The sequence below is a fragment of the Thunnus maccoyii genome, chromosome 20 (genome assembly GCF_910596095.1).
Source record: "Thunnus maccoyii chromosome 20, fThuMac1.1, whole genome shotgun sequence".
Lineage (NCBI taxonomy): Eukaryota > Metazoa > Chordata > Actinopteri > Scombriformes > Scombridae > Thunnus > Thunnus maccoyii.
The window spans coordinates 1,033,044-1,055,600 of NC_056552.1; the positions used below are offsets into that span (position 1 = coordinate 1,033,044).

Consider the following 22,557-nt stretch of genomic DNA (forward strand, 5'->3'; position numbering starts at 1 on the left):
TCATCTGAAAAGTAACTAAAGCTGTCAAATAAATGTAGTGGAGTAGAAAGTACAATATTTCCCTCTGAAATGTAGTAGAGTGAAAGTATAAAGTAGCATCAAAATTCACTTGAGTAAATGTACTCCATGTACTTTCCACCACTGCTTTTCTATGAGTGTTTCTATGAACGCTCACACATTTTTCCCAAAGCAGAACTTAAGAGCGTGTGCACATTCACGCCACTGAGAGTTTCATAACATCAGCTGTCTGTGATGATGAAGATGTTGCTGAATACATTTTAAAGTAACTTTGCATATTTAACTGTCTGTAAGACATGATATATATTGAAAATACACACATCATAAAATATAAATGTTGTAAATGACACAAAGAAATGTTTTTTTCCTTGAAATTGCTCAGTATGTGTGCAATATGCAGTTAACAGTCTACTGTCTTTATAATTCATGTTCCTGGTTAAAACTGGTTTGAGAAAGTAAATTTCGATTGATTAAGCTCCTGCTGGAGGCAGACAAAGATCGACTGAAGATCATGTTAAAATTAAAATGAAGCAGTGGCGGTTCCTATGAGTTTCATGAATATTCAGTTCAATTCAATTCAGTTCAATTCAATAAATCTATATTGTCCTGAAGGACAATCCTGGTGCAGCATAAAAAACATGGGAGAACCATTCTGTGTATACAAAAACAAAAAAACACTATCAACAACAAGTAACAAGAAATATACTTTACAAACAGCAACAACAAAACACTACAAACAACAAGTAATAAACATCAAGTTTATGAAGTACAATGAGTAAAAAGTGCAACAATGAAAGGTGAACTATAGTTCATGATTAGTGGCAGAAATTGCCTCAGGACTGAAGGAGCCTGGAGCTCTGTAGCTTCTCAGCCTACGGACTATATACCTCCACCCAGAGGGCAGCAGGTGGAACTGCTGGTACCAGGGGTGGGATGGGTCGACCAGGATGGAGGTGGCCTTTTTGTACAGAGCGCAGAGACTGAGCTGGGACACCCCTGTGATCTTAGAGCAGTTGTTCACCAGTCTCTGTAGCTTTGTCTAACTTCTCACCTTAAGATTCCCAAACCAGTAGATCAGGACAAAAGTTAAAATTGATTCAATAAAAGATGTATAAAATAGAGTCACAACCTTTTTGTCCACATCAACAGAGTTTAGTTTCCTCAGTAAAAACAGTCTTTGTTGTGGTCTGGAGCGGATGGTGTTTGTGTTATCCTCCCATCACAGTTTGTCTTCAATGATTGTGTCCAGGTATTTGTAGGTACTAACAATCTCAACTGTGTTGTTTGCTATGATAGTCTGAGATGGAGTGGGTGGGTTTTTTCTAAAATCAGTCAGCATGTCCTTCGTTTTACTTGTGTTGATCTTGAGGTGAGAAGCTTTACACCAGTCAATAAAGTCATTTAAAACCTTCCTGTGCACAGACTCATCGTTGTAAAGCAAACTGACAACAAAGGAATGATTGGTGTATTTTATCATTTGCCTATTCTCATACAGGCTCCTACAACTGTCAGTATACAGTATGTACAGTAAGGGGAATAAAATACAGCCCTGAGGAGAACCAGTGGAGGAAAGCCACTTATTGGACAGGACTCTGTTACCTCTCACTCTCTGGGGTCTGTTTGTCAAAAAGTCCAATATCCATCCCACCAAAGAGAGGTCTAAGGTGAAATGGGATATGACCTTCTCTGCCATGATATGGGGCTGTGTGGTATTAAAAGTGAAGAAGTCGACGATTAGGAGGCAAGCAAGAGTTTTCCCTTGTTCGAGATGGCTGTAAAGGAAGTTAAGTAAAGTGAGTGTAGCATCGTCCACCCTGCCATTGCTCCTATGGGTGAACTGCATTGGGTCCGCTATGGCAATTTGTTAATGATAAGAGATTTGATGATTTTCTCAAAACATTTAATCAGCTGAGACATGAGAGCAACTGGTCTTAAGTTGTTCAACTCTTTGACAAACTTTTTTATGCAACGGGAACAGTCAGCTGGCACCACTAACACAGTCAGGACCGGGGCTTTTTCTGATGTGGGTAGATTTGAGTGATTTTATGTATCACTCTGTCATTATTTCTGTATTAGATTTGCTGTATGTAATCATGAGACAATCTACATTCATATGAAGAGAGAGGGTCGGAGGGGGGGGGGGGGGGGGGCGATGATGACATAAACTGTCAGATGAATTATTTAATTAATTTGTGTGTGTTGGTTTGGTTTTGCTTTCTAATTTAAACATCAGCATCATCAATGTTCATTAAAAAAATGTAGACTTAAAAATGTTCAAAAACAATGAAAACTTAGCTGTAGCTTGTGGTTCCTCCTGCGGCTTCTGAAGATGCTCTCAGCCTCCTGCAAGTGTTCAGCAGTCACTTATTAATCTGCGATCATTTCTAGGAGAAGGGTTGTAAGATGTATTTACAATCATCTTAGCCTTAAGATGCCTTTTGCACATGAGGCTCTGGTTTTTAGTTATGGTTTACGGTCCAGGAGGCAGATGAAATATCAAGGACTGATGGCAGTAGTTTACTGATATCCAGGTGATTATGAACACTATGGGTGTTCACTTAGATACAAGGAGGCCAACAAGGCCTTCACACAGTCAACAAAACAGCAACAATTATGGATCAAACTGCATTCAGTGACTACAGCCCTCAAATGCCCTGAATACTTTTCTCACTCAAACACAAACAACCAACAAAACTCTGTGGATCTGCAGAACATTTTATACATGTTTACATCCTCACTTCATAATGTCACTCTGGTCATAGGTGACTCCATCATTAGGAATGTCAGAACAAACTCTGCAATAACTGGTTCTTAATTCTCTGTCACCCACTGCAGTGCTCCGCTAACACTCCCAATGACGTCCACTCACTCTGACCAGTTCCACCACTATTGACGTCCCTGGGGTCCTAGCACCAGTCCTATTGGGTTCCTCATGCTTCTCTTCCATTGCTCATGTGGAGCCAGGACCCTCTATCAACCCTATAAGGTCCCCTATTCCTGACACTTCTTTTTGTAATAGGTCAACAAATAGTTTTGGACTTGTGAACTCCTCCTGCAGTATAAATGCCACTAAGTCCAGCTGCAACATGGACAGCTCCAGGCTGCCATCCCCACCACCTACAGTAACTGCTGAGTGCTCCTCCTGTCGGTCATCTCCTGCCTCTACAATCCCAGTCATCTGCAAAAACAGGCTGTATCATCCCAGAGGCCTCAGCGGGGAGCTAATACTTGCAACCTATTTCACATCAGCTGTGTGTCTGCCCCTAATCAAGTTTTAGTTAATACTCCTCTTGATTTCTGAAATCACAGAGGTCTTGGATTAATCCATATGAATGTGAGAGGCTTGGTACCAAATATGGACTCCATTAGAATCTGGGTCCAATAAACCAATCAAGATATTTTAATACTAAAAGAAACTTAGTTGACTGATGAAATTAAGGACGATGTCATTGCACTTGATGGCTACAATACATAAGGGTGGACCGAACCAAAGGGGTGGAGGGCTTGTTATTATTGTGAGAAACTCTCGCTGTCTCTGTGTTGCGCTCTGTGTCTCTGCCAAAAGAATTTGAACTGCTAGCATTAAATGTCTCTCTAAATCCTAATAATAATATGGTGGTAATCAGGGCCTATTACCCCCTGTCTGCCCATCAAAGTGCTGGATAAATTGGTAAATTTTATATCTGAGGATTCTAAAGTTTTGCTCATGGGTGACCTCAACCTTGAAATCACTGTATTGAATTAGAATTTAACTCAGCTCATTTCTTTACCTTCTCCGCCAGAAAAGTTGACCCTGATAGATATAATCCTAACGAACAAACAGCATAAATTCACAGCCAGTGGTGTGTTTGCACTAGACTTAAGTGATCATTGTCCAATTTTCTGCGTTAGAGATTCCAGACAAAAAAAAAGAAAGAGGGACTTTAAGCATTTTGTTGAGCAGGCTTTTCTTCATGATTTATTTCCCAGTGATATCACAAGGTTATGTGCTATTCCTGACCCTGAATTAGCCCTAAGCCATTTCACAGATGTTTTAACTCCTTAGCAAATAAGCATGCTCTCTTTTGGAAAGGGTAAAAATAAATAGATTGAATCCTTGGTTCAGAGATGTTAAGGTTAATGGATGTAGCATGGGCAAAAGCATGAGGCTCAAAGTCCTCTAAGGATTGGAAGTTCTTCAGACAGTTGAGAAACAAATGTGTCAGGGCAATTAGAAATGCTAAGTCAAGTTATTTTGTTGATACGTTGTTTGATTGTAGTGGTAATCCAGCAAAATTTTGGAAAACAATTAAGTCACTAAATTATGGTCATGCTTATTCTCTGCCCAAGCAACTTCCTCTAGATCCTGTCCTTGTCTCAGAAAAAAAGATATTTTTAATAGTCATTTTATTTCTTCTGGTCACCTGTTTGAAAATCCAAATCTATCTACAATTGCTGCAATCAAAGATGGGCTCAATTGTAATAGGTTTCTTTTATAGAAATAAGCAGTGCCTCTCTTTTAGAAGTAAGTTGCAGATTGTACAGGCAATATTTTTATCAGTGCTTGACTATGTAATTAACACCCATGTCACTGACCTGTGATGCTGTGTATCACAGTACTCTTAGATTTATTACAGGAAACAGTTTTAGAACCCATCACTGTATGAGAAGTTAGGGTAGCCATCACTAACCACTCAATGGGAACAACACTGTCTTGTTATTATTTATAAAGTCATCCTAAATAAGCTACCATTTTATTTATCATCACTTTCAAGACTTAGAAATATGGGATGCCGTACCTGTTCACAAGAATGCATTACCTGGATATTTTATGGGAAAAACTGCATTCACCTGTTATGCTCCTCAAAGGTGGAATAAATTAGACAAATGTTTATCCCTAGAACATTTTAAGATTCTGCTGGAAGATGTTTTATATAATGAATGCTCCTATTTTTCATAATGTGTCTGTTTTATCCCTGTGTAATGTACTTATATTACTGCCATTTTGTTTTTGTTCTTTCATATTTTATAATTAATTTCTCTTGTGTATGTGTTCTATTTATGTTTGGTGTAAGATTGTTAATTGTCTGTCTATCTATCTATCCAGAACTCTTTAGTTTATGTTCAAACACTGGCATGTATTCATACTGACAGCAATCTGCTTATCAGGCTTGGATCCAGTTTGCCAAAAGTGTTTCACAAGAGACAACATTAGGTGTGATGTTGATGAGAACAGGATGGAGTCAGGTGCTTTTTTGTTTGTCGGATCTTTTTGTACATAGTCAGTTTTCACTCTATAAGATAATTTATGGTACTTTTTTTTTTACAGCAATATTCTCATTTACTGTAATAATTCTGTATCACATTATTATAAAATTCTGTATTTTCTATTTACTTTATGACAAGAAAAGATGTACTGTCAGAAATGAAGCCCATTGAAAACTTTCCTGCTGCATTTCTATGACTTGTTCCTGTAGAAACACTGAAGTACGTTCTACAGAGAGCTACACATCTGACTGTGTTTACACTATATACACATTTATACACTATCGACCGTTAAAGACTGCATATACACAATAAAACAGTGATGTAACTTCACAGACTTTTATGTTCGTCTGAAAGGTCGATGTATGAACAGTTAATCTTCCTCTGAACACACAATCCATCCTGTCAATATTAGCTGTGTGCGTGTGTGTATGTGTGTGTGTGTGTGTATGTGTGTGTGTGTATGTGTGTGTGTGTGTGAGAGAGAGAGAGTGACTGTGTGTGTGTGTGTACAGAGATTATAACAGAGCTTCACATCTCAGAAACAATTACCGATATCAGATAAAACAAACACACACATTAAAAACGTGCGCACACACACACACACACACACACAGTGCTGTAGTATTATCATAATGACAGTTTGATCGCTGTCGTGTTTCCGTCTCATGTCAAACTGTTCAATCACAAGACAGTCAGGGTCAGAGGTCATGTGACGTTCAGAGGTTCATGTGCAGATAAATTGTTATCAAATAAAAACTAGTTTAAACGTCGTGTAGTTCATCTCGTCTCGTTGTGAATGTTCACACAGGCTGGCTGAACTAACTTACAACTAACCAGCTGACTAATACAACTGAGTCTGTGTGTGTGTGTGTGTGTGTGTGTGTGTGTGTGTGTGTGTGTGTGTGTGTGTGTGTGTGTGTCTGCATGTCACTGTGTGTCTTTGTGTTGTTGTCATGACGACATAATGAATGGCACAGGTGTGATAATGTTCAATGTGTCTCCGGGAAGATTTATAATTTTGCCCCACCCACTTATACACCTGGACACACCTGACCAATCAGTGCGAAGTAGGCGTGTCTGGCAGTTACTGTTCCTGAGTTCAATCCCGTCTTATCATGTTAGACCAGAAAGTAATCTGATTACTTTTCCAACTATTATTACTACTAACTAACAACAAAATAATATTAACAACAACAACAACAATAATGATAATAATAATAATAATGAACAAATTATTGACCATTATATTAGAGCTACAGAACCAACAAATTTATCAGTCCTCCACATGTCAGCACCTCCACTGCTGGACAGCTCCTTCTACACATGTAGACCTCACACGCGCGCACACACACACACACACACACACACACACACACACACACACACACACACACACACACACACACACACAAACACACGCACACTCTCTCTCTCACACACACACACACACACACATTGAAAGGGGAGGCGGCTCTTTGATCTGAGAGCGGCTCCATTTACCGGAGCTTTAATCGGTTTGTACCAGGGAGAGAGAGAGAGAGAGGGGAAGGGAAGAGAGAGAGAGACTCCGTGACCGGAACGCGCTCTGCTGCACGCGGACTTCGGTATTTTTCTACCTACAGACGTCGCATCGTCCGCCGCTGCGTGACACGCGCGGTGTGTGTCTGTTTGAACCGGGAGTCTCTCCGCCTGTCTGTCGGTATTTTTTAAAGTCACTGTTGCTTCTCGTCAGTCCCGGTGTGCTTATACTTTCACCTGTACCGGATGTGAGGATGATCTGCAGACCTCCGTGAGGACCTGAGAGCTGCAGCCGGTGGAGGGAGCCGACATACAGGACGTGACCGGACCGGAGAGAGTCGGCGGTCCCGCCGTTTGACGCGCAGTTTACCGGGACAGAAGCCGGAGACGCTCCGCTGGTAGGTGACACATACTGGGATTCAACCCGTTAATAACCCGTTATATTTTACCGAGCTGCACACACTGCATCAGCAGCAGGACTGACACTGACAGCTGCACTACAAGTACAGGTAATACTATGAGTATTAGTTATTATACTGTAGCTACATGTGTGTATTTCATCATTTGTTATCTATTATTTATAATTGATTTCTGTGATTTATTGATTGTTTTCTTCTGTTTGGACTGTAAGAGTGCCATGGATCAATTGTGATATGTTTCATGTTGATTGATTGACATCAGAAAACAAACAGCACTCTTTATATTCTCAGCATGCCGTGTCTTCTTCTTTGTTAGTAATTACTGAGGTATTCCATCTTTACTCTGGAATCAACCCAGGGACGTTACGACATGCACGGCAGCACTTCTTCACATTAGACAGGCTGTGTGTTCAAAATGGAAATGAAACAAACAAACAAACAAATTTAAATTGGAACTGTTGTGGATTTCTGAAGCTCAATTGAGAGGCTGAGGAACATGTTAAATCTGAGGTTGACAGTAAAATGTTAAAAGACATCAAACAGGTTTGAAAAGTCTTGTGGATTCACCACATCAATAATAAAAAATGAATTTATGTTGGCATGTTTATCCGTGCATCATCAGTTTATTATTGGACATTATGTTTACTTATAAAACCATCGTGTGAAAACAGATATACACAGAAAGTAAAAGGACCTAGAGGGGAACTCTGAGGTACACCAGATGTTTCTGACGACTGAAACTGAAGCTGAGATTAAAATACAATAAGAAACCGAAGGCTTCACTCAGTATAGAAGAAAAGATCTGTGTCCATGACAACCAAAAGATAATTGGTCAACATGGTGACAGTTTTGGTCACAAAGATTATTACTGGATAGAAGTGCAGAAATGTTCGACTCTGAAATACAAATGATACATTTGGTTTAAATTCTAAAGGTTCTTGTCCAGATTTGGCTTAATAATTACAGTTAACGCTGAAACAACAATAAGTTTAATATTAGACAGAACAGACTGAAACACCTGCTGACAGCTGTTTCATTCAGAAACACAAACTGAGACAAACTGAAAACATCAGGAGAGCCTGAACAGCTGCTGATAAAGAGCAGCTTCGACCCATTTTGTTGGTGCTCTGAGCTGCTGCAGACGGACTGCGGTGCAGCGTTCAGCGTCCTGCCTGAGAACAGAACGTGTTGTTGGTTCTACAATGTTCTCATTTTAGAGCTCGAAGGTTTCAGAGAACCAGAGAACAGATTCATCACAGCAACATTTACAGACTGAGTAGATTATTCAGTCAAGATGGTTGAACTATGTCAAAAACCAGCAATAGGACCAGTGGAAACAGTAGAACCAGTAGAATCAGTGGAACCAATAGAACCAGTAGAACCAGTGGAACCAGTAGCAGCAGCGGAACCAGTACAACCAGTGGAACCAGTACAACCAGTGCAACCAGTAGAACCAGTGAGGTGCAATTCGTCAGTCGCAGGTGTGATGTGTCTTCAGTGCAGCTGGTTGGTCGGAGGTGGTGGATGTGAAACTCAAAGGCCTCATTGGCCTGAAACTTTAGCTGAATAACTTGTTCTTCTTCAACAGCAGAAGCCTGGTGAGTCTGAAGTATTGATATAGTCCTGATGAAGTATTGATACAGTATTGATGAAGTATTGATACAGTATTGATGAAGTATTGATGCAGTATTGATGAAGTATTGATGCAGTATTGATGAAGTATTGATGCAGGAGGTGTTGGTAGTGATAAAGTCACGATGCAGGATTTATAAGGTATTGATTTTGAATTAATTACTTATTGATGCAGCGTTTATGTGTTAGTGTTGTGTTTTGATACAGTATTGATGAAGCAGAAATAAAGTATTGATGAGGTACTGATGTAGTATTAATATGGGGCTGCTGTAGTTGTGATGTTTTACTTCCACAGACCAAACGGAGGAAACAGGCAGAAACATAAAAAGACAGACAGGAGATGTTGTTCTTCTGTGTTTATTGTAAAGAATGATCAGATCTGAGTCTTTCAGGGTTTAAAGAGTTGAATTTTTTACCCATAATGACAAGTCAGCTCAGCTCAGTGTGTAAAACTGTATTTTTAATAGAATTTATTTCTGTCTTCCAAATGTCTGCCGGCTTTTTATCGTATTTTTACATTTTTTCTTTCCTGACTTCTTCTTTCATCATTTCTTCATGTTTCTTTCATCTTGAATTTTCTGCTGTGCTTTATTTTTAAAGTCTCTTAAAGTTTAATGTTTCAGAGAGAAAACATGGTTCAGTGTCGTGTTTTCAGTGGGTAACAGTCTGAATAAATGCCATCAAACTGCTTCTGCTCAGTCCTGATTGGTCTGTCCGTCTGTCTGTCAGGTGGTGATGTCATCATGATGTTGCCAGTCTCGAGGTTTAAAGGTCACCAGCCTGTTGGCATGGTAACCACCACTGCAATGCCCTGGTTGTCCATCAACAGTGAACCTGCCCCCCACTGGCTGTGGTTGGCCAGCTGGTCTGGGGCAGCATACCAGGCCACACCCCCTCTGGTCTTCTACCCTCCAGCTGTGTGGATACCTGAACACACACACCTGATGCCTGAACACGCACACCTGATACAGGTAACACACACACACCTGATACAGGTAACACACACACCTGATACAGGTAACACACACACACCTGATACAGGTAACACACACACCTGATACAGGTAACACACACACCTGATACAGGTGACACACACACACCTGACACAGGTAACACACACACCTGATACAGGTGACACACACACCTGATACAGGTAACACACACACACCTGATACAGGTAACACACACACACCTGATACAGGTGACACACACACCTGATACAGGTAACACACACACCTGATACAGGTGACACACACACACCTGACACAGGTAACACACACACCTGATACAGGTAACACACACACCTGATACAGGTAACACACACACCTGATGCCTGAACACGCACACCTGATACAGGTAACACACACACCTGATACAGGTGACACACACACCTGATACAGGTAACACACACACCTGATACAGGTGACACACACACACCTGACACAGGTAACACACACCTGATACAGGTAACACACACACCTAATACAGGTAACACACACACCTATAACAGGTAACACACACACCTGATACAGGTAACGTACACGCACACACACCTATTACAGGTAACACACACACACACACACACCTATAACAGGTAACACACCCACCTAATACAGGTAACACACACACACACACACCTAATACAGGTGACACACACACACCTGACACAGGTAACACACACACACCTATAACAGGTAACACACCCACCTAATACAGGTAAGACACACACCTGATACAGGTAACGTACACGCACACACACCTATTACGGGTAACACACACACACACACACCTATAACAGGTAACACACCCACCTAATACAGGTAACACACACACACACACCTAATACAGGTAACACACACACACACACACACCTATAACAGGTAACACACCCACCTAATACAGGTAACACACACACACCTAATACAGGTAACACACACACACCTAATACAGGTAACACACACACACACACACACCTAATACAGGTAACACACCCACCTAATACAGGTAACACACACACACCTAATACAGGTAACACACACACACCTAATACAGGTAACACACACACACACACACACCTAATACAGGTAACACACCCACCTAATACAGGTAACACACACACACCTAATACAGGTAACACACACACCTAATACAGGTAACACACACACACCTAATACAGGTAACACACACACCTAATACAGGTAACACACACACACCTAATACAGGTAACACACACACCTAATACAGGTAACACACACACACACCTAATACAGCTAACACACACCTGATACAGGTAACACACACACCTAATACAGGTAACACACACCCACCTAATACAGGTAACACACACACACCTAATACAGGTAACACACACACACACCTGATACAAGTAACACACACACACCTAATACAGGTAACACACACACACACACCTATAACAGGTAACACACCCACCTAATACAGGTAACACACACACACACCTAATACAGCTAACACACACCTGATAGAGGTAACACACACACACACCTAATACAGGTAACACACACACCTAATACAGCTAACACACACCTAATACAGGTAACACACACACACCTAATACAGGTAACACACACACACACACACACCTAATACAGGTAACACACCCACCTAATACAGGTAACACACACACACCTAATACAGGTAACACACACACCTAATACAGGTAACACACACACACCTAATACAGGTAACACACACACCTAATACAGGTAACACACACACACCTAATACAGGTAACACACACACCTAATACAGCTAACACACACACACACCTAATACAGCTAACACACACCTGATACAGGTAACACACACACCTAATACAGGTAACACACACCCACCTAATACAGGTAACACACACACACCTAATACAGGTAACACACACACACACCTGATACAAGTAACACACACACACCTAATACAGGTAACACACACACACACACCTATAACAGGTAACACACCCACCTAATACAGGTAACACACACACACACCTAATACAGCTAACACACACCTGATAAGGTAACACACACACACACACCTATTACAGGTAACACACACCTAATACAGGTAACACACACACACACCTATTACAGGTAACACACACCTGATACAGGTAACACACACACACACCTAATACAGCTAACACACACCTGATAGAGGTAACACACACACCTAATACAGGTAACACACACACCTAATACAGCTAACACACACCTAATACAGGTAACACACACACACCTAATACAGGTAACAAACACACACACACCTATAACAGGTAACACACCCACCTAATACAGGTAACACACCCACCTAATACAGGTAACACACACACACACCTAATACAGCTAACACACACCTGATACAGGTAACACACACACACACACCTATTACAGGTAACACACACCTATTACAGGTAACACACACACACACACCTATTACAGGTAACACACACCTATTACAGGTAACACACACACAGCTGATACCTGAACACACACATGATCTCTGGAGATGTTTCCAACATAAAGCTTCAGTCTGACGACTGCAGAACAAAACATTTTGTTTTATTGCATTTTCAGCATTAAACTGCTGCTGTTTCCATCTTTATATATTTAAAATCAGTCAAATGAAATACAGGAACAATGTAAACAGATCAAAGACTGCATTTCCCACAATGCTTCTACAGTCAGCCTCTGAACCTGGAAGTCGTTAAAACATGAAATGATTCGGTCAGCGTTATATTTTGTTATATACTGAAATATATTATTATATATGAAATATTGTTTGACTTTTACTGCTTATTAGTTTGTAGAATCGAAAGACGTGTCAATCTTTATGTGATCACATCTGTTGGAGTTAAAACAGTCGTCACATCTCTCCTTCAGTCTGATCTAAAGAGTCTTTAAGTCCGTTCAGCCTCCTCTGCAGTCTGGAGATAAGATGAAACTTTAATGATCCCTGAGGGCAAAGTGAATAATTGTCTGTTAATTATTGGTGGCGTTAATTATCTCATGCAGCTCTTCCTTAATTCTTTCTGCATAAACAGCAGCGACAGAGTAACAATCTGTGTTTAACATCTTATCAACAGGCCTTCTGAAGTCGTTTCACGGAGCTGATGTGATTTTTCTTTTGAAAGTTTGTTTCCAACAAAGAAAAAAACGTCTAAAATTCTAAAATGTGACATTAAGTTCCACAGCCATCCTGAAACCTTGACTGCAGATTATTCTGAGCTCTGATTCATCATGTTTGGAATAAAAGGTGTGAACCTTTTGTTCAGAGATGAAGAGAGATGAAGTGTTTTCATTTTCATGGTCATAATGGATCTCCGAGCGCTGCTTCACCTTTATTGAGAAATCCTTTTAAGAATGTGAGAATGATGTGAGTGTTTTAAGAGATTCTTCACTCACACCATCCATCCAAGAGAGAGACATAAAGAACATGTGAACATTGATGTTCTGTGATTCTTCAGATTCTTCTTTTCACGTCTGCAAGGCTGCGAGTTTGAGCTAAACAGCTCCGCTTTGCATGCTGGGATGTTGATGAGTGGAGTGATGCCATGTTGATGACGATCCCCAGACATGAAGTCCGTCACTTCTGTTAGCTGTCTTTGTTTAAAAAAAGTTACATTTTGATTTGTAAACAAGAGAGTTATCTTTATGTTTTTGTCACATAGAAAAAAAACATAAATATTCCTTCTTATTCTGTGTCAGGTGTGAAAGGAATACTCTAAACTACCTAAAAATACAACCTGGTTGATGTTACATAAAGGTCAGGTGATGTTAGCATGTTGGAGTAGCTAACATTTATGTTAATGCTATAAAACCATCTGAAACAGATTGTTAATATAATATAATCATATGAACATAAAACTCTTGTGTTGTTAGAATGAGTGATTTATGTGACTTATGTTTCTCAACTCAAACTGCCTTCAAAACCTAAATACAATATAAAACATTATGTTCCAGTATTTTTAAAGGATGAGTTCACAATTTTTCAAGTGTGTTTTAGTGTCAGGAGTCCAGATGAACATTAAAGCTGTGTTTCTTGCTGTAATCATTCCTCCTGTTCATACTGACCATTAGAAGATCCCTTCATAATGACCTTACAATGGAAGTGATGGAGGACAAAATCCACAGTCCTCCTTCTGTACAAAAATGTATTTCAAAGTTTATCTGAAGCTAATATGAAGCTTCAGCGTCCAAATGAGTCAAATCAAGTAGATATCTTTCAACGTTACAGTCTTTTTAGTGCCAAAGTCCCTCTTCGTGTTACTATACTTCCACAGCAGCTCAACAGGGAAACACTGTCCGAGGAAACACAAAGAGGGAATTTGATGCTAAAAAGACTGTAAATGTGTCAGATATCCACTTGATATGACTAACTCAGACTGATGAAGCTGAATAGAAGCTTCACACAGACTTTTAAATGACTGTGTGGACACACTGTGGATTTTGGCCTCCATCATTTCCATTGAAAGCACATTTGAAGGATCTTTTAATATCCAGTATGAACAGGAGGAATGATTACAGACACCTGACTGCTGGTTTAAGACACACTTGATAAATTGTCAACACGTCCAATAACAGCTTCCTGCTCAGTGCCGTTAATTCACTGACAAAACAAAATCACCAAACACAACAAGCTAATCTTTAACAGCACATTAACTGACTGTTTAACATTAGCACAAAGTTGGACCCTCCACTGTCTCCTGCACCTTGCTAACACTAATGCTAGCTACAAACGTCTTTATAAAAGACTAAAAACACATCTCTATCTGCTCAGTAACACCTGAACATTGAACTCTTTGTGTGGTTTTCTTGGATTTTTATTTCACACAGAACATTCTGTTCACTTCTCATTCTGAGTGAAAAGGAGTTAGATTAACTGTTTTTGTTTGTTTGTTTGTTTATTTTTTAACCTTTATTATTCAGAGGAATTTTCAATGAGAGCAATGCTCTCTTTTTCAGGAAAGCCCTGATCACATTCATACCTGGAAGCTGCCCAGTACAACCACAGTCTCATCTGCCGGCCACTGAGCAACTCCACTGGGGCAGTTGGGGTAAAGGACCTTGCTCAGTGGTGGTAATGTGGGAGGGGCGAGCGCTGCTTCTTCACTTTCCCCTCCCAGATTTATCCTGCCGGTCCAGCGGGATTGAACCGGCAACCCTCCAGTCATAACATCGCCTTTGCAAACTGTAAAGGAAGGTCCGACCTGGACTGACAACCACGCATGTTGTCTTCTTGATATTTGGGCAGATGGGAGCTTCTTCTTCTTCCTGTGTTTACATTCTCGCTCCCACCCCAAACACATCTGACCAATAAGAGGAGAGAACATCACCTGGGTGTTAGTGATGCTTTTTGGTTCATTTGAAACTGAATACGTTTGTAACAGTTGACTCTTTTAAAAATAGATTGGATAAATTCTGGTCAACGAAGGATATTTTTTGTGATTATTTGTGAAATTACTGTTATTTTAAAGAAGTATGTTGTGGTATTGTTTGTTGTATGGTTTGTTTGTTTTGAGTTGTAGAGTCTGGTTTGGAGGATTTAGATCCTGTACCAGAAAATTCTCTGTAAATTTCAATAAAATCAAAACAACTCATCACTGATTCAGAGCAGATAAACTGTTTTTTCTTTTTTATTGTTTCAGTGGGAACGTCCAGCTGTTGAAGTCGTTCCTGTCCTCCCTCCATTCTATCGCTCTTCACCTCTTCATCCTCTTCATCCTCTCCCCAAGGTAAGCACACACACACACACACACACACACACACACACACACACACCCACAAACATTAGCCATGTTGCTAACATGCTAGCATGCTGGCTTGTTTCCAGTTGACCGAAGGCTGGATCTCACCTGAGGAAGTGGGCGTGTTCCAGAGGCGAGACAAACACCTCCGACTGACCAATCAGATCATCCAGAGGCCAGGTGGACACGCCCTCAGGACCCATCTGCTGCTGTCTCCTTCTCGACTCTCAGGTAAGAGGTCGCCTGATGAAGGTGGGTGGAGCCAGAGGCAGACGTTTGTTTGAAATTGTCCAACTCGTTTGTTTCCTACCCAATCAGAATCAAGTCTCGTTATTGACAGAAGGACTCACAGTTAGATTTGTTTTTACCTTTTAGTGGTGGAAGAATTGTTGGCCACCTTTGTCGTCATGGCTACAGTAATAACCACGGGGTTAAGGTTAGGAGACAATTGTAGTTCCGCTTTTTAAAAAAACTGTCCCGACTCGCATTGGAGGCAGAAAACAAACAACGGTCTCCTGTGGGAAAGCCCACTGTTGGGTGAATGCCTCCATCCACCCTCCTCCTCTGAATGAGGAAATCTGTCCACATATATATACATCATACATACAGTTACTACGGCAGCTAGCTGGCAGCTGTCACTCAAACTAACTATAGCTCGACTAACATTGCAACCTGTTGTATTGTTTTTCTTGGGAGGACAGTCTTAGATAATCATAAAAAGTAGAAGCCAGTGTGAACGTTTTCAACTTTAAAACGATTCCAACCAACATTTTCACCTCATGAGGACTGTAATGAGATATCTGTTCTGCTGGACTGGACTGTTTTTTTCAGTCTTAGAGCCTAGATTGTTTGCGTTCATTCAAACAGACTCTTTGATTTCTCTGTTGGTCTGAACACAGATTATTTGAGCTGCATGTTTTCCCTCCACAGCCGCTCAAGTTAGTTTTTGTTTGAGGGGACGTTCAGATGCAGTCACAGGCTTGTGGAAGCCAACAAATGCAGATTAAATGTTCTTTTATTTTTGTGTGTGTGGGTGTGTGTTCATGTTGGAGATTTTCTGGCAGAGGCCCCGTTTCTCTTCAGTTTAGTTTGTCAGGATCGTTTTGTCAGATTTTCGCTAAATCGGTCTGCATGGTGAATTCAATTCTTCTTAACTTGGACTTAAAATCACAAACAGTACGACAAATAAAAGCGACACTTGTTCCCAACAAAAAGCCTGAGCAATAAAAGCAGATGTTCTGTTTGAACTGATTACATAACCAGTGAAAGGACTTCTGTGTTTTTATCTACATTCAGCAAAATCAGTGTAGGAAAAACACTGCAAAATGTGTTAATGTTTGATCAATGATCTTCACAGAACCTACATTTATATGATGTTTAATTCTGTGCGGCCTGCTTCACTGAGTTTGGTCAGACTGGCTGTCGGAGTGTTTTATTGTCCACTTCCTGTCCATACTAACCCACTCTGGCTTTGTCCACGACACAGAGCTGATATACAGATGTACGGACAAGACTAAAGCTCAGAGTCTAGAAATGAGACTGAGCCAAGAACACAGAGAGAAGCAGCTCGACGAAACACAGTCCAGCATCTAAACACAGAAATTATTATTAGTAGTAGCATTAATAATAATGGAAAAACTCAAACTCATTAAACACCAAACCTGTACTGTATACTGTACTATTTATACTATATACTATCCTACGTATACTACATACTGAATGATATATACTATATACTGCCCAATATATACTATACTGTATGCTGTACAATGTCAGCAAAACTGATTCATGCCTTCATTTCAAGCCAACTTGATTACTGTAATGCACTTTTTACTGGCCTCCCGAAAAAGGCAACTGAGAGACTTCAGCTCATTAAAAACTATTTTATTATCAAGTGGACTTTATTCTATTTTCACTTTATTTTTATTATTATTATTATTATTACCAAGTGGATTATTATCAAGTCATTTTCGAACTTATGTTACATACGTGCTGAGGTCAGTGGTTGGTAGGTTTGAGCAAAAAGACTATGGTGTGTGTTTTAACCCCCACAGCACCACTAAGGGTGCAGCTTCAGGTTGTGCCCAACACAGATAAGAGTGAGGTTAAACCAATGAGAGGACGTTCTGTGGGAAGCTGAAAGAAACTTATTTCGGTTAATCAAAACTGGTGGTGAGTCCGTGTCCATTAGAAAAAGGAAAAGGTTTTGTTAAATTATGGCTTCAGAGACCTAGGCGCTGATTTACAGATTGTGTACACGTGGCGAAATACTTTCTGAGTTTTCACTTATTAAGTCTCAAATTACCACCACTGAAGTACACATTCTATGTATTGTATTTTCATTTTTTTTATCTTATTTTATTAATGTATTCAAGTGGGTTTCAATTCCAACTTATGTTACATTAATATTTTTTTACATGCTCACAACTCATGCTGCCTTGACTCTCTATCTTCAGATTCCTTTAAGAAGGTTTTTAGTCGCCTGGCAGCAGATGTTTTACAGATAGTCATCAGTTCACTACTATGAGGTGTCTTTCCCAAAGCCTTGAAAACTGCAGTCATCAAGCCACTCTTATAAAAAGCCAATCTAGATTCATCAGTACTGAATAATTACAGACCCATATAAACCTGCCATTTATTAGCAAAATGATTGAAAAAGTTGTCTTCAGACAACTCAACAACTTTCTGGTAGAAAACAACTATCTTGACACCTTCCAGTCTGGATTCAGGCCCCATCACAGTACTGTTGCTGGACTTATCAAGGTGCTAAATTACATTAATCTCAGCACTGACTCTGGTTAAGTCTCTGTCCTTGTGCTATTAGACCTTACTACTTCATTTGACACTACTGATCACCATGTACTAGCAGACAGACTTGAGCACTTTGCTGGTCTCTCTGACATAGTCTTGAGTTGGTTCAAGTCCTAATCTCAAGACAGACACTATTTTTTATTGATTGGTAGCTGTACCTCAGAGTGCCTCCCAGCAACGTGTGGAATCCCACAAGGGTCGATTCTGGGACCTCTGTTTATTAACCTTTACATGTTCCCTTTAGCCAATGTGACAAAAGTTATGGTTTCATACCATATGTATGCAGATGATACACAGATATACAAAGCTGAGTCGCCGAACCACTATAGTTCAGTAGACTCCCTGGGACAGTGTATCAAACAAATGGATGCTCAAAAATTTCCTTCAGTTAAATGAGGATAAAACAGAAGTCACTGTTTTTGGTGCAAAGGAAGAACCTTAATAGTCTGTCACTGAAAAGTAAAAAACTCTAGAAACCTTAGTGTTATCCTCGATTCAGACCTGAATTTCAGTGCTCACATTAAGTCAATAACAAAATCAGCCTTCTACCATCTTAAAAATATCACAAAGATCAGAGACTTGATGTCACAGAGATCTAGAGAAACTTGTACATGCTTTTATCTCTAGCAGACTGGACTACTGTCTGTTTACAGGTCTGTCTGTAAAGAAATCAATCGGACAGCTTCAGTTGATCCAGAATGCAGCTGGTAGGGTTGTAACAAGAACCAAAAAAGCTCAGCACCTCCAAATCTGAGGCCATGGTGCTCTGCTGGAAAAAGGTGGACTGCTCCCTCTGGGTTGGGAGTGAGTTACTGCCCCAAGTGAAGGAGTTCAAGTATCTCCGGGTCTTGTTCACAGTGAGGGTAAGATGAAGTGTGAGGTTGACACGCTTTTTGGCATTGTACTGTGGTGAAGAAAGAGCTGAACCAGAAAGCTGTCAATTTACCAGTCGGTCTACATCCCAACCCTCACTTGTGGTCACGAGATTTGGGTAATGACTGAAAGAATGAGATCACGGATAACAGGGACCGAAATGAGTTCCCTCCAGGGGTGTCTGGGCTCAGCCTTAGAGATAGGGTGAAGAGCCTGGAGATCCAGGGGAGCTCGGAGTAAAGCTGCTGCTCCTTGGCATCAAAAGGAGACAGCTGAGATGGTTTGGGCACCTGGTTAGGATCCTCCTGGATATCTCCCTCTGGATGTGTTCCAACTGGTAGGAGAGCCCGGGGCAGACCCAGGACATGCTGGAGGGACTACATCACTCTCCTGGCCTGGGAACACCTTGGGATCCCCTAGGAGGAGCTGGAGGGCATTGGCGAAGGATGTCTGGGTTTCCTTATTCAGTCTGATGCCACCACAACCTACATATATATATATATATATATATATATATATATATATATATATATATATATATATATATATATACACACATCTATACATATACATACTGTATAACGAATAAAATATTTGTTTGACTGTTTTCTCAACTCAGATTTAAGAAGAAACACAGTGACATCATGATGTTGTATAAGAACATTTAACTCTGAGCTTCACGCTGATTTAATTTATCTCTGGAACACATTTATAAAGAAAACCCAGGAACCTGAATCACAAAGATCCTCTCAGACATGCTGATCATCAGTAACACTGTTCACTGTTTGTGGAGAATCTAGCAGTCGAGCTTCCTGTCATGATGTCTGCAGATGTGACTAATCAATCACAAGTGACAGTCTCTCTCTCACACATTTACACGGTTACTTTAAATCAAATGAGTCTGTCTATCGCTAACAAACTTTTACATCTATCTTCATCTAGTTTGAGTTTTATTTTAAACCCCAAACATGCCATTTTAATGATGAATGCAACAAGTTATGTTTCAGTTGATCACACTCACACTACAAGACACATTCAGTATTGTAAAATACTGTAAATGTACTGCTCAGGTGGTAATATGTGTAAATATGAACTACAGATTATTAAAGATCAGAGATTTTCTATTTGATGAGTATTTGTCAACATGAGCAGAGCATCCTGCCGCATTAACAAGCTAACTGTTTACACAGATGTTTTATTGTCGCTGTGATGCTGCTGGCTGTCAACAGATTTAGGTCAGTGTTTCCTGAAAGGAGCACAAACGTGTGGAGGCGGACTGATCTGCCACACACACACACACACACACACAAACACACACACACACACACAAACACACACACACACACACACACACACACACACACACACACACACACATAGATCTGCATTAAAACTAAAATTAAATTATAAATTTAAAATGAACAGAATAGTGTCGACCTCTGACCTTTCATCACAAACAAACTGTTCTTCTTCACTATAAATAACAACCTCTGTGGCAACGTTAGCTGTCAACATCTTCAGCTCATAACCTCATTTTTTGGGTCCCAAACTTTTCTGATTCTTTCTGGAAGGTGTCCTCAGATGTTATGGAAGAAATTTCAGGAACAACAGAAAAGTTTGTTTCAGCCGCAGCGTGAAAGCGTCGAACTGAATAAATAATATACAGATGACTTTTCTTTTTTTTTTCTGAGAGTCTAAACATGTAACGTCTGTCCTGAAGGTGGCACTAGAGGAAAGGGTTCTTCCTCTGAGGAGCAGGAATGAGATCCGGATGTTCCATCACAATGGGCCTCATTCACAAACAGCGCATACGCACAAATCTGTGCTTAAACCGTGCGAACAAATGTTTTAAGCACAATTCCAGGATTCATCAATATGTTCTTACCTGAATTTGTTCTTACTCTTTGAACAAATTTAGAACTGCCTCAGACGACACGTACCCACAAATCAGAAACGTCCCACGGTTTTAAAAAATGATATTGTCAATATTTATTCAGACAGTATATTAAAACCACATTCTTTGGGCCTAAATATACAATATTTAAAAGGTGTGTAATTGCTAATAATACATAATTTATTTACTAATCATAGAATGAATAGCCAATATGTTGTAATCCATAAATCATCATCATAAATGTAATGAAATTATTAATGTATTAAAATTGTCCCACTCTTAGATGACAATAGCTTATATATGGGAATTTCCATATTGGAATGTGACAGTGATTAATTTCTCAGATTTGGCTGTGGGGGGGGTGGGGGGGGGGGGGGATCTACACATTCACCATCTTTTTATTTTGCTACAGACGTACTGAGTGGTACTGGGGGACTTATTTTGTGTCCAAAGTAAAGCAGCAGTTGTTGAGATGTTTCTGTGAAGATATGAAGGTTATTCTGGGTCAGGGAGGTGTTGGCACTGATGAGGGTCCTCTGAGAAAGACAGAAGACAGGTCAATATGTCTCTTTGTTTCCAGGTCGTGTGAGAAGAGACACTACAAAGACCAGAGAGACTGAGCCAGAAGACTCCTCTTCTTCCTCTTCATCCTCCTCACTGCACCTCCTCTCTGTGTCTCCTCTACATCAGCCTCTCCACTCTGCTCCTCCTCCTACAGGTGAGTCTGCTTTCCTGTGTCTAGTAGGGATGTGCAGAGAGCCCAGTATTTGTATCTGTATTTGTTGAGGGAGCAAAATTACTTGTATTTGTATTCGAATAAAAGTGTTTTTGTTCTTAGTATGCTTTTAATTTTAGAAAATTAAAAGCGTTACAATAAGTGTCCATAAATAAACTACCTTACAAAGGAGGTCCCCACACCAGGTCTTGAACAGGAGTCTCCCAGATCATAGACGACTGCGCTGATTACTGAGCTAAAACTTGACTCATTGCCTCATTGCAGACAGACACCTACCAAATAAATATTTGTATGAAACAAATATTCATGAAAAAAACCCACTATTTATGCTTTGCCAATAATGTATTTGTATTTGGGCACACCCCGAGTGTCTAGTCAATGTTAACTCTAGCCAGGTTTGAATAAGCTTATATTGTGCACGTGCATGGAGTACATAAGCAGCCCAGAACAGTCGATTGTCGAAAAGATGATACTACGTCACAAAAAAAGGGAAAACTAGAGTGATGTTCTTCTCAGCAGCGGAACAAACCTGCTGATGAAACTATATGAAGAATATAAAGGTGTCTTCACCAAAAAGGGCAAAACTGCCGCAATTAACAAGGCGAGGGAGATGGTTTGGCTAAACATTGCT

The 22,557-nt window shown here is 40.2% G+C and overlaps 1 protein-coding gene across 6 annotated transcripts in view; it reads left to right on the top strand.

The window, feature by feature from the left end:
• The first annotated feature begins 6,768 nt into the window (after positions 1–6,768).
• The window catches only part of LOC121886783 (transcription elongation regulator 1-like protein), a 44,423-nt gene continuing 28,634 nt past the window's right edge, over positions 6,769–22,557 (top strand). For 5 of the 6 annotated variants that reach the window (XR_006092845.1, XM_042397086.1, XM_042397087.1 and 2 more), the window contains exons 1-5: positions 6,769–7,181; positions 9,564–9,805; positions 15,514–15,600; positions 15,699–15,843; positions 21,771–21,908. Coding sequence is in view for 5 of the 6 variants with exons in the window: in XM_042397086.1 (XP_042253020.1) it covers positions 9,578–9,805; positions 15,514–15,600; positions 15,699–15,843; positions 21,771–21,908 (598 nt within the window). In the remaining variant the exon portion in view is untranslated. Of the gene's footprint in view, positions 7,182–9,563; positions 9,806–10,161; positions 10,191–15,513; positions 15,601–15,698; positions 15,844–21,770; positions 21,909–22,557 lie in introns of those variants that run through there. The other variant, XM_042397088.1, reaches the window with a different exon arrangement.